This window comes from Pantherophis guttatus, chromosome 3 (assembly GCF_059756535.1).
Source record: "Pantherophis guttatus breed Tessera chromosome 3, ASM5975653v1, whole genome shotgun sequence".
In the NCBI taxonomy this organism is placed as follows: domain Eukaryota; kingdom Metazoa; phylum Chordata; class Lepidosauria; order Squamata; family Colubridae; genus Pantherophis; species Pantherophis guttatus.
In genome coordinates this window covers 118,757,101-118,775,375 of record NC_142065.1, presented here as the reverse complement: position 1 = coordinate 118,775,375, position 18,275 = coordinate 118,757,101, and the positions used below count along the sequence as shown (strand labels likewise).

Genomic DNA, 18,275 nt, shown 5'->3' with positions numbered 1-18,275 from the left:
GGCATGATATAGTATTACATAATATTGACCAGTCTTTATATTATGTAAATAAAGAGGATAAATCCATATTTTTTAATATGGTGATGAATTTAATTTTTTCACTATAATTCTAAATGTCTTCAAACCATATTTCTCTTTCCAAAACCACTGTAACTAAGTTACAAGTGTTAGACTAGAATGCAATAACAATGAGGCAAGTCTACAACCTATACAGTATATATATGCTCTTCAATAGTTTATCTTTTTTTGAACAGTGGACAATTGCTATCTATTACATGCAGAAATGAACATTCATTATTAGCTGGCTTCTATATTCTGGCTACTCTACTTAAGCAATAAAAAACTACAGTAAAAGTTTGTGTAAAAAAATAATCAGACAGACCCTCTTGATTCAGAATTTACTAGTGGTGACTGTGTTCATGAAATTTTCTTTCTGGGTTAATCAAAATTGTTATGTGAGGTTATTAAATAAAAGATTCTTTGTAACTGGGAATGAAATATAAAAGAGTAAATGTTTGAATTTCTGTACTTTTTTTCTTCTCACAACGTTTAATACAAAATAGTACATGCTAAACAGGGGTCATATGAAAATCAGTTGTAGAAAAAAGTGATAAAAAAATTTATAGTCTCCTAAAAATAATTTTGGCAATATAACGCTGGTAAAGAATAACATTTTATAGACTTAGTGATGGCACTAAAAGCAACAGATTAATCAGGGAAAGAACCAACAGTTACTATACTCTGGAAATGCACTCAAATATGGGGGTTAGATTAATTGCAACATGTAATCTATTTCAGGAATAAGCCAGTTAAAACATCACATGAGTTTGAGAACTTGCCCTGCTTATCATTTGCCTAAAAAGTTCAAGAGCTGCATATCCAGCCAAACTCAAAAATAAAACTACAAAAGTACTTCTGCTTTCATAGCATTAGAATACTGTTATGAGTTTCTTTGGAATTAATGTAGCAATGTTTGTCATCGTGGTCAAAAGTCTGACTTAAATGGTTTGCAACTACTTCAACTTCCCCCCATCTATGTGATGTTCATCAATTGGCAGTGGAAAAGATGGCCAGAAAACCAGACAAATATCCATTTCATTATAATGCAATTTCATGGAAGCACCAAGGGATCAATATAAGATCTAAAATAATCTAATAGTTAAAGAACAATGGAAATTGTTTCTCATTTTGAAATTAAGTCACAAGAGGTCGCTGTTTCCTAACGAAATCCTCTAAGTGAAACTGAAGATGCAGAGCCCCTCCCTTAAAGGGACAGACATTCCTGCCAGTCAGATCCACAAGGAAAATCTCGAACAAAAGAGATACTGGCATTACCAGTATGGCTGGGATAGGTGGCCTCTACTCCTGACTCATTTAAGGCAAGATATTTAGAGAAAAAGAGAAGAGCTTGCTAGTGTTGTGCCAGTTCTGCAATGCTTACCTGGCCGAAGGGAATGCTGCAGCTGCTTCTGCTCCACACTGCCTGGAAAATGGGGAGCGGCCAGCTCCATTATTCTGTGCTCGAGGAATCCCAGCAGGGCACCTTTGTGGGCCACATCGCCCAGGATCTGGGGTTGGAGGTGAGCGAGCTGGTGCCTCGGATGTTCCGGATGCTGTCCAAAGGAGAGAAGGACTATTTTGAGGTAAACCTGCAGAATGGGATCTTGTTTGTAAATTCCCAGATAGACAGGGAGGAGCTGTGTGCCAAGAATGCAGACTGTGTCCTTCATCTGGAGGTGATTGTCGAGAAACCTCTGAGGTTCTTCCATGTGGAGGTTGAAGTCAAAGATATTAATGACAATGCTCCTATCTTCTCAGCCAGGGAACAGATCCTGAGCATGGCTGAATTTGTAACATTAGTTACACAATTTCCATTAAAGGGAGCCTCTGATGCTGATATTGGTACTAATGCTCTATTGACTTACAAGCTCAGCCCAAACAACCATTTTGTTCTGGATTCAGGAAATGATGAAGATGAGAGTAAATCTGTAGTACTTCTATTGAAGGTTCCACTTGACAGAGAGGAGAGCCCTGTGCATCGTTTAGTACTGACAGCCACTGATGGGGGTGAACCAAAACTCACAGGAACTGTTCAGCTAGTCATCAATGTGCTGGATGTCAATGACAACCCTCCTGTGTTTAACCAATCTGTTTACAGGATAAAGTTGCTAGAAAATACAGTCAGTGGGTCATTAGTTATTACTCTGAACACTACAGACTTAGATGAAGGGATGAATAGGGAAATTTCTTATTTTTTTACTGATAGCTTAGCTCCTCATGTCACAAAGATATTTAGTATAAATTCTGACACTGGGGAGATCATAGTGATTGGAAAATTGGATTACGAAGAAAGTAGGTTCTATGAACTTCCAATTCTGGCAAAAGATAAAGGTAATTTTCCATTATCAGGGCAATGTAAAGTTCTCATTGAAGTATTGGACATGAATGACAACATTCCAGAAATATCTGTGAATTCTCTCTCTGTGCCATTGCCAGAGGACTCCCCTCCAGGGACTGTGGTAGCCATCATCAGTGCTTCTGACAGGGATTCTGGCAACAATGGACAAATAAACTATTTCCTCTGGCCCACTGGAGTACCTTTCCAACTCGAGTCCACATTCAAGAATTACTACTCCCTAATTGTTGGAGCACCTTTGGATAGGGAGCAGGTGACTGAGTACAGGATGGTTGTGACAGTGGAAGATCAAGGCGTTCCACCACTGTCTTCTAGCATCACCATTTTAGTGCCTTTGAGTGACATAAATGATAATGCTCCAGCTTTCACTCAGACCTCCTACACAGTCTTTGTGAAGGAAAACAATCCCCCTGGTGCTCACATCTTCACAATGTCTGCCGCAGACCCAGATATAGGTGAGAATGGTCTGATCTCCTATTGGATAGATGTGAAGCTCTGGCCATTGTCAAGCTACATCTCTGTACATTCGGAGAGTGGAAAACTTTATGCTTTGCACTCCTTGGACTATGAGGAGTTGAAACTGCTGGAGTTCCAGGTGAGAGCCAAGGATGCTGGAATCCCCTTCTTGTATGGAAATGCGACTGTTCAAGTATTTGTGTTGGATGAGAATGACAATGCACCTGCTGTGTCAAGGTCATCAGAAGAGAACCCAATTCTTCTAGTTGTCCCTGTGATGCCTGGGCATATTGTAGGCAAGATCCATGCCTTGGATGTGGATTCTGGATACAATGCATGGCTAAAATATGAACTGGTTGAAGAAAGCAATAGTCCATGGTCTGTGGGGCAGTATAGCGGTGAGGTGAGTACCAAATATTCTCTGTATGAATCAGAAGGAGGCAAATTCTACACTGTTCTGCTTCTTGTCAAGGATCATGGGGAGCCTCAGCTCTCAGCTACAGCTACCTTGAGTCTGTCACTTGTGACGAATTTCCAGGCCATTAAAACAGATGTTCATCTCTCCATGTCAGGAGAGAGCTTCATGCCTCTGGTGAACTCAATCAACATCTATTTGATCCTTGCCATCTGCTCTGTTTCCAGCCTGTTCCTGCTGGCCGTTTTTGTTTATATGACTCTACGATGCCACTGCAAGGCAAAGGAATCCATAGTGTATGGCCCTGGCATGGCCACCCTGGTGTGTGCCAGTGAGGTGGGCAGCTGGTCCTATTCCAATCGCCACAGCCACATCCTGGCAGGTGTGAATGTTGAGACTGGTGCCAAGAGTGACCTTATGATGTTCAGTCCCAACATTCCTGTTTCTACAGATAATGGGGAACATAGAAATGGGAGTGAACTGCTTCCATATATATCCAGAGAGGTAAGTTATCCTGCTTGAAATTATTTCATCTTCATATTTTCCTGCTGCCAATTTTGCATCAGTGTTACTACAATATATGTTCCAAAATTTTATCATATATAATTTTTATAGTAATTCATTGCTGAAAATCTGGTAATAGTTTGTTTCCCTATTTAAGTAATTTCTTTATGTATGCCTAGTAGTCTTTCTGATTAAATATTTTTGCAATGGGAGTGGCCACAAATAGTTCCTAGTTTTTTTTACAGTCAGCGCATTTGTCTTCTGTTCAACTCCAGTATAAAGAAAGATGTTCATTGTTTCCCTGATTCTTTAATTTGTAATTCATCTATGGAGCTCTAAATGGGATGCTAGTGCAGTACTGATTTTCTTTTTGTCGATACGCTGATTCTTTCATGAATGGAATACAAATTTTCAGTTATATTTTTAATAAATATTTTATAAAAATGATTAAAACATTTGTTGTTACATGTTTTTTAAAATTTCTCATGCTCAGATATTGTTTGCACCTTTAAAAACATAAATTCTTATACAGGTAGTCCTCACTTACATCACCAGTTAACCATTCATTTAGCGACCGTTTAAAGTCATGATATCACTGAATGAGGAGACTTAACCACTGGTCCTCATAGTTGTGGCCATCGTAGCATCTCTGCTGTGATTTGATCTCATATCTTGAACTTCACAATGGGCTCTCATTTATGACGGCTGCAATATTCTGAGGTCATATGTTTGCTGTTGTTCACTGTTGGCTTCTGACAAAGTCAGTAGGAAAGCTTGCAGGAAGTTGCTAATGGCAATCATGTGACATTATGCTTAATGACACAATGGGATTTGCTTAACAGCAGCAATTGGAACAGCTGCAACTGCTATCATAAGTTGATGTGAACATGTGACATTGTCCTTTCTGACCATCATGCTTAGTGATGGAGTTGCTAGTCCCAATTACCACTGTTTTTTTTTTTTTTAATTTGATTTATATGCCGCCCTTCTCCGAAGACTCAGGGCGGCTTACAATGTGCTCAGCAATAGCCTTCATCCTTTTGTATATTTATACAAAGTCAGCTTATTGCTCCCACAAACTGGGTCCTCATTTCACCTACCTTAGAAAGGATGGAAGGCTGAGTCAACCTTGAGCCTTGGCGAGATTCGAACCCTGCAGTAATTGCAGGCAGCTGGTCTTAAGCAGCTTAATAACAGGGTGCCTTAAACCCTTATACTACCAAGGCTCTTTTAGAACATTAATGGTGTCCATGACATAACTAGATTGAAGTTTTCAGGATGTTTAATTGCTGATGTTGCTATGCAGGAAAAGAAAATCTGAAGCTACAAAGATAGAATTATAGTGAGAACATAAAGTATAGGAGTCATGAACATGGGAAAGCTTGAGATAGTGAAATTAATCAAATACACATTGACATCTTAGGACCAGATAATTGAAATAAATCAGAATTTGACATTTTCAGTCAGAGGATCATACTATTTACTGCTCAGGACATGAAAAACAAGGAAGGAATGATATTACTTTCATAATCAGAAAGGTTAGAGTAAAAAAAGTACTTGGATACAAAGTGGTCACAATAACCTAATAATTAGACATTGTGGAGAACCTTTTAATATGATCATTATCCAAGTTTATGCTGCAGGTACTAATGCAGAAGAGGAGGTTGATGAGTTTCATAGTCAGGTTCAGACTGAAATAAAGTAGTTCTAATAAGATGTGTTGCCTATGGTTGGGGACTGGAATGCTACAACTGGAAATAAAGAGGGCAATGTAATTGGACAATGTGGCCTAGGAAACCAAAATGATGAGAGAGACACTTCAATTTCTGCCAATAGCAATATTTTTTCTTGGCTAACATAGTCTTCTAGCAGTTAAAATGATGACATGAATATAATTCTATGGAGAATACAGAATTAAAATTGCAAGCTCCAAATAAAGAAGAAGAAAGTCAACCAGTTTCCATAATATTATCATAACCTACCATTTTCAAGAAGAATATCCAGAATCACTTCGAAAACCTCATTGATAAAAAAGCAGAGGAACTGTTTGAATGAAATCAAGAAGTGGTTTATTTATTTTTATTTTATTTTATTTATTTATTTAGTTTGTCAAGCATGTATGAGAAAACATATATAAGTATGAACATAACATATAAACATATAAGTATAAACAGGCATAAGTATATACATAATAAATGAGTACGAATAAATGTGAACAGTAGGACAGGGATGGTAGGCATGCTGGTGCGTTTATGCACGCCCCCTTTACTCTTAGGAATGGAGTGAGGTCCATGGTAGACAGTTTAAGGTTAAAGTTTTGGGGGTTTGAGGATGTAACAATAGAGTCAGGCAGTGAGTTCCAGGCATTGACCACTCTGTTGCTGAAGTCATATTTTCTGCAATCGAGTTTGGAGTAGTTTACTTTGAGTTTGTATCTATTGTTTGCCCGTGTATTATTCCGATTGAAGCTGAAGTAGTCATTGACAGGTAGGACATTATAGCAGACAATTTTATGTGCTAAGCTTAAATCAGACCATAGGCAGCGTAGTTCTAGGTTGTCCAGATCCAAAATTTCGAGCCTGGTGGCATAAAGTATTCTATTGCAAGCAGAGGAGTAGAGTACTCTTCTTGTGAAATACCTCTGGACTCGCTCAATTGTATTAATGTCCGTTATACAGTGTGGATTCCAGGCAGATGAGCTGTATTTGAGTATTGGTCTGGCAAAGATTTTGTATGCCCTGGTTATATTCTGGTTAAGGGTGAATGTGGAAAGAGACCACTAAAGACCGAGAAATATGAGAAAATATGGATATCAGAACTCTGGAAATTGTCAAAAAGGGAAGAGAAGTCAAGGATGAGAAAAACAAAGATGTCAGAAAGGAACTTAACAAAGAATTTCAAAAAGTTATTAAAAGACACAAGCCGTATTACAACAATGTCTGCAACTATATTGAAGATGGAAAGAGATATGGAAAACCAGGAATGTCTTCCAAAAGTTTTTCAAACTCGAAAGAAAGTTCTAACATTGAATTGGTATGCTAAAGGATACTAATGAACAGTGAGAAATTGATTCACAGCAGATCAAACAAAGATGGAAAGTATCTATTGACATTCTTGCAAGAGAAATGTCTACATCCAAAATACTTAGAAGGTATTTTTTACTTCTAAGAATTCTAATACTAGATGATGTAGTTAGATCAGCAATCTGTTCATTACAAATTTGGAACAAAGAGAGACAAGGGCGATGAAGTCAAAAACTAGTAACAAGTAAAACATGGAAGAAGAAATAAAAGTAATATCACTGAATATAAATGAACTAAATGCGGCGATAAAAAGGAATAGATCCTTAAATAAATTGAATAGTTTGAAAATGGACATTATATGTTTACAAGAAGTACATATTAGAAGACAACGTGTGAAATTGTTACAATATCCAAAGCTAGGAGTTTTATTTACAACATTGATACAACAGAGTAAAAGAGGTGTGGTACTGTATATTAAAGAAAAATTAGAACCAAAATTATGTTTTGAAGATGATGAAGGTAGGATTTTGATGGTGGAAATAAAAATGAACTTAAAAAAAATATTACTTATTGCTGTATATGCACCAAATGAAAAACAAGAAGAATTTTATTGAAGATTACACAAAAAAATATTAGAACTGGATTATGAATATGTATATATAATGGATGATTTTAATGCCATAGTAGAGGTGGACTTGGACTATAAAACAATGAAGACTAATAAAAAGTCTAGAAGAATACTGCCGAGATCTGTTTTTACAATGATGGAAGAATTGAGTATTCAAGATGTATGGAGACAAAAGCATTTGAAAGAAAAGCAATATACTTTTTATTCAAATAGACACTTATCATGGTCGAGGTTAGATATATTATGGATGTCAATAGAACTTATGGATAATATTCAAGAAGCAAATATTGACTCAAATATTTGGGCGGATCATAACCCAATGATAATAACATGGAAAGAAAAGACAAGATAGACTTTAAATGCAACAATATTAAATGAAAAATATTTTCAACAGCTTATGGAAAAAGAGTTAGAGTTTTTCTTTAAAGTAAATAAAAAAGAGGACATATCACTTCAGATTGTATGGGACACTATGAAAGCTTATATTAGAGGTCTGGCCATAGCTTATTTGGGAAAAAAGAATAAAAAGAAAAGACAAAAACAGATAAGACTGGAAGAGGAGTATAAGAAATTAGTAAAAGGACTCCAAAAAGATATACAAAATAAAAAAAATTAAGAAGTTGATGGAAGTGAAAAAACATGAAATAAATTTAAATGAGCAAGAACAATTAGCAAATAAATTAAAAGCAACTAAACAGAACTTTGTTGAAAATGCAAATAAACCAGGAAGATGGTTAGCATAAATTGAAAAAAGAGAAGGAGAAAAAGATGATAAAATATTTACAAGATGAAGAATAAATATGTTACAGAAACGAGGAAAAGAAGAAGATAATTCAAAAATACTATAAAAAACTTTACTCTCAAGAAAAAATTTCAGAGGAAAAGATATCAAAATATTTGGAAAAGTCAGATCTACTGAAAATAACAGATCAATATAAGGGAATGTTAGAAGAAAGGATAACAATGATGGAATTAACAGAAGCCATAAAAAGACAAAAAAATGGGAAAGCACCTGGACCGGATGACCTACCAGCAGAATTATACAAAACGTTACAAGAAGCGATGAGCAACGTAATGCTGGAATTATTCAATGAACTTTTAATGAAGGCTAAAATGCCAGATTCATGGAGGGAGGCATATGTGACACTTATTCCCAAAGAAGATACAGATTTACAATTAATAAAAAATTACAGACCGATTTTGTTATTAAATGTGGATTACACCCTCTACCACGCATGCACGAAGATGGCGGCGACCGGGTAGCTCCCGGGAGAGACGGGGTGGTTTTGGGCCATGCCGAGGGGTCTAAGGGTCGTTAAAAAATATCCACGACCCTAGCCCTGGCGAGAAGAGCTCCTGCCCAGGCTAGGGAGGGCTTTTACGCCCTCCAGAACATCGCGGTTGGAGTGGGAGCCGGCATTTGGAGAGGAGCGTGGAAGCGCCGTGTGAAGGAGATGGCGGCAGTCGATCACGCCGAGGGGTTTAAGGGCTGGTAAAACATCTACGGCCCCAGCCCCTGGTGAGAAGAGCTCCTGCCCAGCCTGGGGAGGGCTTTTACGCCCCCCAGAACATCGCGGTTGGTGCGGGCGGCCGGCATTGGAGAGTCACGTGGAAGCGCCGTGCGAGGGAGAATGGTGGCAAGGATGGCAGCAGTCGGGGAATTTAGTTTGTTGAAACTGCTTCCCCTGATATTCGGGCTGCTCCCCCTGACATTTGGGCTGTGGAGGCCTCTCCCTCTCCCATGTGAAGGAGAAGGAGTGACGGAGTGATGGAGACGATGGAGCCAGGAGGTGGGTGGCTAGGACATTGGATGATGGCCCCCCTCCCCCGCCACTGGAGGAGGCGGATCCAAGGCAGTAGCAGCGGATGACCGTAGCCCAGATATGACAGCATGATGGTGGCCAAGATTAACTACATGGCGGAGGAGGTGATGTTGTTATCCTCCTCTGGGGATATTGCTCTCCCCCCCCCCACCTCTCCCCCCACCTCCCCCCCCAAGACTGCTTCCAGAACAATCACGCGGGACCTCCCCCTTATTCTTCATTTCACCTATGCCTTAGCCGGATAGAGAGACTATGGGGGAGCTGAGGGATCCATTTCTACTCCAGCGAAGGAGCTGTAGTAACACCCCTGGTATGACTATCTCCAGTGAGACCAGCCAGCGTGAGAGGGTGGCTTGATCATTGCCCCGTTGGAGTGGAAAGGACATTGGACCTTCTCCCTGTCGTGAGAGGACAGTGGAGTCCAGCTCTATGAAATTCTATGACATTCTATGAAATTCATCTGTACCCTGAAGGGTCTCTCTGGACTTTGAACCCTGGACTGGCCCTCTTTTCCACCTTGGACTTGGATGTACAATGATGTACAAGAAAGCCGACCTGCTAGCATTGCGAGACTCCCCCCTCTCGCAAGTTTGGCCCTCCACTTTATCGAGGGCCTACCTCGATGACGGGCTTTGGAACCCCGAGAGGTGGCATGCGAAAACTAGAGGGTTGAGGGGTTTTATTTCAAAAAAATTTGTAAATTTTTAAGGGGTTCTAGGGAGGGGGAGGGTTTGATTGGAATGCGGGTCGTGGGTATGGGGGATAGCCCACAAAGGGGAGGGGCAGGCCTGGCAAGGAAGCACGGCATGGGAGGTGGGGATCTCGGGGTCGAGGGGGGAGTCATAGTTTGTCCAGATAGTGCTCTGAATATCATTACCGTGAGTGGGACGGGTAGGTATGGCGGGAGCAAGGGGCCATATCGAGTCAAGGGAGCGCGTACCCGCTGTTTACAAGCGGTGGCATGCTCCGGCCCCCAAGGCTCCACCCGTTCCCCAGGTTGCACAGACCCTCAGGACCCGATCCTTCAGCTGATGCTGTGCAATGCCAGGTCCGTAGTAAATAAAGCCCCCCTCATTTGTGATCTTATTTGTGAGGGGGGAGCGGATCTGGTGGGTATTACGGAGACCTGGTTGGGCCAGGAGGGGGGGTTCCCCTCATTGAGATGTGCCCAGCAGGTTTCCTCGCATTCCATCGGCCGAGGTTACAAGGCAGGGGCGGGGGAGTAGCGGTTATTATTAAAGGTCTGAGACCGAGGGAGGCCACTGTTCCTCAGACGGCCGGCTGTGAGTTCCTCCTCGTGAAGTGGGGTCATGGGGTTCAGATGGGTTTGCTGATCACGTACTGGCTCCCTGCCACGTGGCAACAGCCCTGCCTGAGCTACTCAACGTCATCGCCGCGGTGGCGGTTGATACCCCCAGGCTTATGGTCATGGGGGATTTCAACCTGCCGTCTGTGGGTGAGACGTCTGAGGTGGCTCGGGAGTTCATGGCTTCCATGACAGCCATGGACCTGACCCAGTTAATTCATGGCCCTACCCACATGGGGGGAAACACGCTGGATCTGGTTTTTGTCTCTGGACAGTGGCTGAGTGATCTTGAGATAGGGGATATAGTTACCGAGCCCTTGTCATGGTCAGATCACTCTCTCCTTCGTCTCGACCTTCAAACCGCTGCACCCCGCCGCAGGGAGGCGGAGCCGGTAAGATGGTTCCGCCCCAGGCGCCTGATGGAACCTGATCGGTTCCAGATGGAGCTTGGGCCATTTCCCGAGGCTCTGGCACACGCCTCGACTGGAGACCTAGTGGCCGCCTGGGATAGGGTGGCTGCTGGAACTCTGGATTGGGTCGTGCCTTTGCGGCCTCTGACCCGGTGCCGATCTCATTTGGCTCCTTGGTTCACTGAGGAGCTGAGGGAGTTGAAGCGCCAGAAAAGACGCCTAGAGAGTAGTTGGAGGGCCAGTCTTTCTGAATCGGACTGGACACTGGTAAGATCCCATATTAGGAATTACCTGGTGGCGATAAAAGCAGCGAAATGTAGTTATTTTGCTGCTCTTATTGCATCATCAGATAACCGCCCGGCCACTCTGTTTAGGGTGACCCGCTCCCTGCTCCACCAGGAAGCGCGGGAGGACCCCTTGGAGGGTAGAGCCGAGGATTTTGTTCAGTATCTGTATGATAAAATCACTCAGATCCGGGAAGATCTGGACTCCGACTGGGTAGTCTCAGGGGAAGGGACTGGGGCAGGTCTTGAGAATGTTATCTGGGATGAGTTTGATCCTGTGACCCCTGAGGACGTGGACAGGATTCTGGGCAGACTGAACGCGACCACTTGTTTATTGGACCCGTGTCCCTCCTGGCTAGTGCTGGCTTCCCGGGAGGTGACGCGAGGCTGGCTCCAGGGGATTATAAATGCTTCATTGGGTGAGGGTGACTTCCCCGCTGCCTTGAAAGAGGCGGTGGTGAGGCCTCTCCTCAAGAAGCCTTGCCTGGACCCGGCAATGTTGGTTAATTATCGTCCGGTCTCCAACCTTCGTTTTGTGGTGAAGATTGTTGAGAGTGTGGTTGCGCAACAGCTTCCCCAGCACCTGGATGAGACGACGTATCTGGATCCATTCCAGTCGGGCTTCAGGCCCGGGTACAGCACGGAAACGGCATTGGTCGCGTTGGCTGATGATCTCTGGAGAGCTCGGGACAGGGGGTGCTCCTCTGTCCTGGTCCTGTTAGACCTCTCAGCGGCTTTTGATACCATCGACCATGGTATCATGCTGCACCGGTTGGAAGAGTTAGGGGTGGGAGGCACTGTACTACAGTGGTTCTCCTCCTTTCTCTCCGGCCGGTTGCAGTCTGTGTTGGCAGGGGGGCAGAGGTCGACCCTGAGGCCCCTCATATGTGGGGTGCCACAAGGGTCGGTCCTCTCGCCCCTTTTGTTCAACATTTATGTAAAGCCGCTGGGCGAGATCATCCGTGGTTTCGGGGTGAAGTACCACCAGTATGCTGATGACACCCAGCTGTACATCTCCACCCCAGACCACCCCAACGATGCCCTTGAAGTGATGTCTCAGTGTCTGGAGGCCGTGCGGATCTGGATGGGGAGGAACAGGCTCAGGCTCAACCCTTCCAAGACCAAGTGGCTGTGGTTTCCGATGTTCCGATATAGTCAGTTGACGCCATCGCTGACTATTGGGGGTGAATCGCTGGCCCCCACGGAGAGGGCTCGCAACTTGGGCATCCTCCTGGACTCACGGCTGTCTTTAGAAGAGCACTTGACGGCCGTGACCGGGAGGATCTTTTATCAGGTTCGCCTGATTCGCCAGTTGCGTCCCTTTCTGGATCGGGACTCCCTACACACAGTCACTCTTGCCCTCGTTACCTCCCGCCTGGACTATTGTAACGCTCTCTACATGGGGCTCCCCTTGAGGAGCACCCGGAGGCTCCACCTGGCGCAGAGTGCGGCCGCGCGGGTGGTTATGGGAGCAACATGGCGCTCCCGTGTGACACCTCTCCTGCGCGAGCTGCACTGGCTCCCGGTGGTCTTCCGGGTGTGCTTCAAGGTTTTGGTTACCACCTTTAGAGCGCTCCATGGCTTAGGACCTGGCTACTTACGGGACCGCCTACTACCACAAACAGCCTCCCACCGGCCGGTACGCTCTCATAGAGAGGGGCTCCTCCAGGTGCCGTCAGCCAAACAATGTTGACTGGTGGCCCCTAGGGGGAGGGCCTTCTCTGTGGGACCTACTATCTGGAACGAGCTCCCCCCGGAGATACGGAGGATCCCGGACCTGCGCACTTTCCACCCTGCTTTGAAGACATTCCTATTCCAGCAGGCCGGCCTGGCCTAATTTTCTCCCCTTCTTTTAAATTTTTTAAACTGGAATTTTAATTCGTTTTAAATTATTGGGAGTTTTAAATTGTCTCGGGCAAAAATTATTTAATTGGGTTTTAATCATGTTTTAACTTTTGTATTTATGTGTTTTATTTTGTGCCTGTTCACCGCCCTGAGTCCTTCGGGAGAAGGGCAGTATACAAATTTAATAAAACCTAAAAAACCTACAACCTAAACAAAATCTTTGCCTCAATAATGGCAAACATATTAAAAAGATGGTTAAATGAATTTATTCATACAGATCAAAATGGATTTTTACCGAAAAGGCAAATTAGAGACAATATGAGGGTAATTTTGGACACTTTGGAGTATCACGAGACACATTCAGACAGACATATGGTGATGATGTTTTTAGATGCTCAAAAAGCTTTTGACAATGTGAATTGGCAATTCATGACAGAACAATTGCAGAGAATGGACTTTGGAGAGAGATTTATAAATACAGTAAAAACGATCTATGACAATCAATCTGCTAAGGTAATGATAAATGGAGAAATGACAGAGAATGTTCAAATTATGTAGGATACTAGACAAGGATGTCCTCTATCACCATTATTGTTTATTCTGACTTTAGAAGTACTGAATAGAAATATTAGGCGAGATAAAGAGATAAAGGGAATAAAAATTTAAAAAGAGGAATACAAATTGCAAGCATTTGTGGATGATCTAGTATTCATTGTGGAGGAACCACAAGATACAGGACCAAAATTATTAGCTCAAATAGAGAACTATGGAAAAGTGTCTGGACTGAAAATAAATAAAGAAAAAACAAAAAAAAATGGTTAAAAATATTACAGAAAAACAAAAAAGAGAGAAGAGGCATTAGATATACAAGTGGTGAAAAAAGTTAAATATCTAGGGATATATTTGACTTCAAGATGTGCAACGATTAAAGAACACAATTATTATAGACTTAAAGAACAGATTGAGAAAGACTTGGAGAAATGGAAGAATCTTCAATTGTCACTCATGGAAGGATAGCAATCATAAAGATGAATATACTACCAAGATTATTATTTTTATTTCAGACAATACTGATAAAAATTGAAAAGACTTATTTTCAATATTTAAATAAGATAATAAGGAGATTTATATGGCAAGCTAAAAAAGCAAGAATAAGTTTAAAAATGCTTCAAGATATGAGATTATGAGGAGGATTTGGACTCCCGAACTGGGAATTGTATTACCAAGCAGCAGCCTTGACATGGTTGAAAGAATGGATTGAACTAAGAAATACAAGTCTATTAACATTGGAAGGTCATGATTTACAATTGGGTTGGCATGCCTTTTTATGGTATGGTAGAAATAAGACACATTCGTACTTTCATAGACATTATGTAAGAAATGCATTGTTATTGGTATGGGAAAAAGTTAGAGATAAATATTATGTGAAAATACCAATATGGTTATCAACAATGGAAGCCTTAATTCACACAAACGTTTTTAATTTTGGGAATATTGTTAGATATAAAGATTTGTTAACAGATAAGGCGGAATTGAAAGGGAAACAAGAACTGGAAAAACAGGGAATTGAAATGGATTGGTATATGTATATGCAAATACAAACTAGATATGAAAAAGATGTTAAACTACAGGGTTTTTACTCAAAGAAGACTGAGCTGGATAAGATACTCATGGGAACAGAGGATAAATTAATTTTAAAATGCTATAATTTTTTTATTAAATATAGAACTAGAGGAAGAACAAGTAAAAGAAACAATGATAGCCTGGGCAAAAAATTTTGGATATTCAATTGAATTGGATAAATGGCAAAAATTATGGGAAAGAAATTATAAATTAACAATGTCCACTGCATACAAGGAAAATCAATACAAAACGTTTTATAGATGGCATATGCCCTCTAAGAAACTGGCAAAAATGTTTAAAGATAAATCAGCTAAATGTTGGAAATGCCACCAAAAAGTAGCAAAAAGCTATTGGAATAAAATTAAGTTATGGGTGGAAGAAATGATACAACAATGTATAGACTTAAAATTATTGGGTATCTTACCAGAGAAAATTAGTAAAGATAATGTGTATTTGATTATACATGTAATAACAGCAGCAAGGATTGTTTACGCACAAAATTGGAAAGCAGAGAATATACCATTGGAGGGAGAAGTAATTAAAAAAAATTTAGACTGTGCAGAAATGAATAGATTAACTATGATGATAAAGGAAAGAGAGGACTCAGAATATTTTAAGATATAGAATAAATTTTACTATTGGTTAGAAAAGAGATATAAATAAGTTTTAAAAATATTGAGGAAAAAATAATTGTTGTAATTAGAATATTATACTAATGGAAAACCTTTGTAATGGACTCGGTGAGATTGAAGATGGAAGAGATAGAGAAGAGAAGAAATCTTTGAAGATAACACCGAAATGTCACATGGAAGAAATGAATGATGTACTAAATGTTTGTTTGTCTTTTTTAAAAAAAAACTTTATTAAAAAAATAACAAATTTGGAAGGCTACAGAAATAGTTGAAGAGTCTACAGAAATACAGCAAGCAACAGAAGATGAATCTCTAAAGTTTCTAACAAAACTATAGCAGCAACTCTGAAGGGTGACACAATGGCCAACAGATGGGAAGAGAGCAGTCTGTTTATCAACGCCAAAGAGAAGAGACTTAATAGAGTGGGCAAACCATCACACAATATCATTTAATTAACATGTTAGGAAAATCATGCTTAAACAAGTCTAATCTGACCCAGATTAGAACCTTAAGTGGAAAGGGAGATACCAGATGTTCAATATAGCTTTAGAAAAGGCTGAAGAAAGAAAGGATTTATTGCTGATACACTCTGGATAAATGAGAAAGTAGAAAATACCAAAAAGAAGGCAACACATTCTTCACTGAATACAGAAAAGCCTCCAGTTATGTTTAGCTGTGGCATGTGCTTAAGAAATTGGGAATCCTCATATGAAACCTATACAGGTCAGGAAGCCACAGTCTGGAGGGAGCATTGGTGAAACAGACTCATTCCAGATTAGCAAAGAAATGAGACAAACCTGTATATTCTCCCCTTGTTTTTTAAATCTATAGACCAAGGGTACATTATTGGAACCAGACTGAAAGAACACGAATGCAGTTTTAAAACTGGAGGAAGAAACATCAATAACCTGTATATGCTGATGATACTACTTTGACAGCTGAACAGCTGAATGATCTGAAAACGCTGGCAATGAAAATCATATTAAAACAATTGGTCTACAGTTAAATATAAAGAAGACCAAACTAATGACATGTACATTAACAAGGCTTGAAGTTGATAATGAAGTAGGGGTAGCTTTGATCTTTTAGGACTGACTATTAACAAAAAGGAATATGCAGTGAAAAAATATGCCATTGCGATAGTATGTGGGAATAATCTTAGGAGACAGATAGAAGAGCTATAGATTAGGCAAAGGTCAGACAAACACCAATTGAGTTCTCAGAAGCAATGGGGGCGTGACAAATGTCTCAGAAGGGACCCCCTCTAGTTTCTTGGATTGTAAAGGCAAGGGGGGAGAGATTGTAATTTCAGACTTGCAAGAGATATGTCATTTTTACAAGGTAATCCAGAAGCATTCCCAGAAGTACTTATTATTATTAGGATACATTAACAGAAGCTTGCAATTGTTACAAGAAACTTACTGACTAGTGACTTAGAATGTCTTCTAGAATCACATAAAAATCATTTTAGTAATATAATAGTGGCAAGGAATAACATTTTTTAGATTCAGCAATAGCTGGGTGATGCTAAAAAAAGTGCTGTAACAGGCTAATCAATGGAAAGGACCAAAAATCACTACCCTTTGGAAACGCAAACTAGTGCAAACAATTAATTATCTATTTCACTAGTATATATAATTGCATTAGGTAAAACTGCTTCTTGTTCTAAAATTTGTCACATTCCTAAGGCTTATCAGATACTTGCCTTTGTGAAATATTATTCACAGCATTATGGCAAAAAATAGGAATGTACCTCTAAATTTAGAAAAGTGCACTCAGTTAAAACAAGTCCTATTTCCAATGGAAGACTGAGCCAGACCCCAATTTTTGTTTTAATATGAAAAATATATTTCAGAAATAAAGTCAGTTAAGACATCAAATGGGTTTGACAATTTACCCTACTTATCATTTGCCTAAAAGGTTCAAGAGCTGCATGTCCAGCCAAGACTCAGAAACAAAACTAGAAAAGTAATTCTTGTCACATCAATAAAGTATAGAAGTCTGTATCTCATTTTGACTTTTGGTCACAAGAGGTCACTGTTTCCTAAGGAAATTCCCTAAGTGAAACTGAAAATGCAGAGCCCCTCCCTTAAAGGGACAGACATTCCACACGGAAAATATTGAACAACAGAGAAAGCCAAACAAGCCAAGATTCAACCTATGAATGCATTGCCAGTATGGCTGGGGTAGGTGGTCTCTGCTCCTGACACCTTTGAGACAAGATATTTAGAGAAAAAAAGAAGAGCTTGCTGGTATTGTGCCAGTGTCTGCAATGCTTACCTGGCCGAAGGGGCTGCTGCAGCTGCTTCTGCTCCACACTGCCTGGAAAATGGGGAGCGGCCAGCTCCATTATTCTGTGTTGGAGGAATCCCAGCACGGCACCTTTGTGGGCCACATCACCCAGGATCTGGGGTTGGAGGTGAGCGAGCTGGTGCCTCGGATGTTCCGGATGCTGTCCAAAGGAGAGAAGGACTATTTTGAGGTAAACCTGCAGAATGGGATCTTGTTTGTAAATTCCCGGATAGACAGGGAGGAGCTGTGTGCCAAGAATGCAGACTGTGTCCTTCACCTGGAGGTGATTGTCGAGAAACCTCTGAGGTTCTTCCATGTGGAGGTTGAAATCAAAGACATGAATGACAATCCTCCCATCTTCTCTGCCATGGAAAAGATCCTGAGCATATCAGAACTGATAACAGATACCCGATTCTCCTTAGAGGGAGCCTCTGATGCTGATATTGGTACTAATGCTCTGTTAACCCACAGGCTCAGTCCAAACAAACATTTTATTCTTGATACAGGAAATGATGAAGATGAGAGTAAATCTGTAGTACTTCTATTGAAGGTTCCACTTGACAGAGAGGAGAGCCCTGTGCATCATTTAGTACTGACAGCCACTGATGGGGGTGAACC

At 41.0% G+C, this 18,275-nt stretch overlaps 1 protein-coding gene across 1 annotated transcript in view; it reads left to right on the top strand.

Moving 5' to 3' along the window:
• The window catches only part of LOC117662297 (uncharacterized), a 270,416-nt gene that overhangs the window by 29,012 nt on the left and 223,129 nt on the right, over positions 1-18,275 (top strand). The window contains exon 4 of the mRNA XM_087890722.1: positions 1,416-3,791. Within this exon, the coding sequence (XP_087746848.1) occupies positions 1,416-3,791 (2,376 nt within the window). The remainder of the gene's footprint in view (positions 1-1,415; positions 3,792-18,275) is intronic.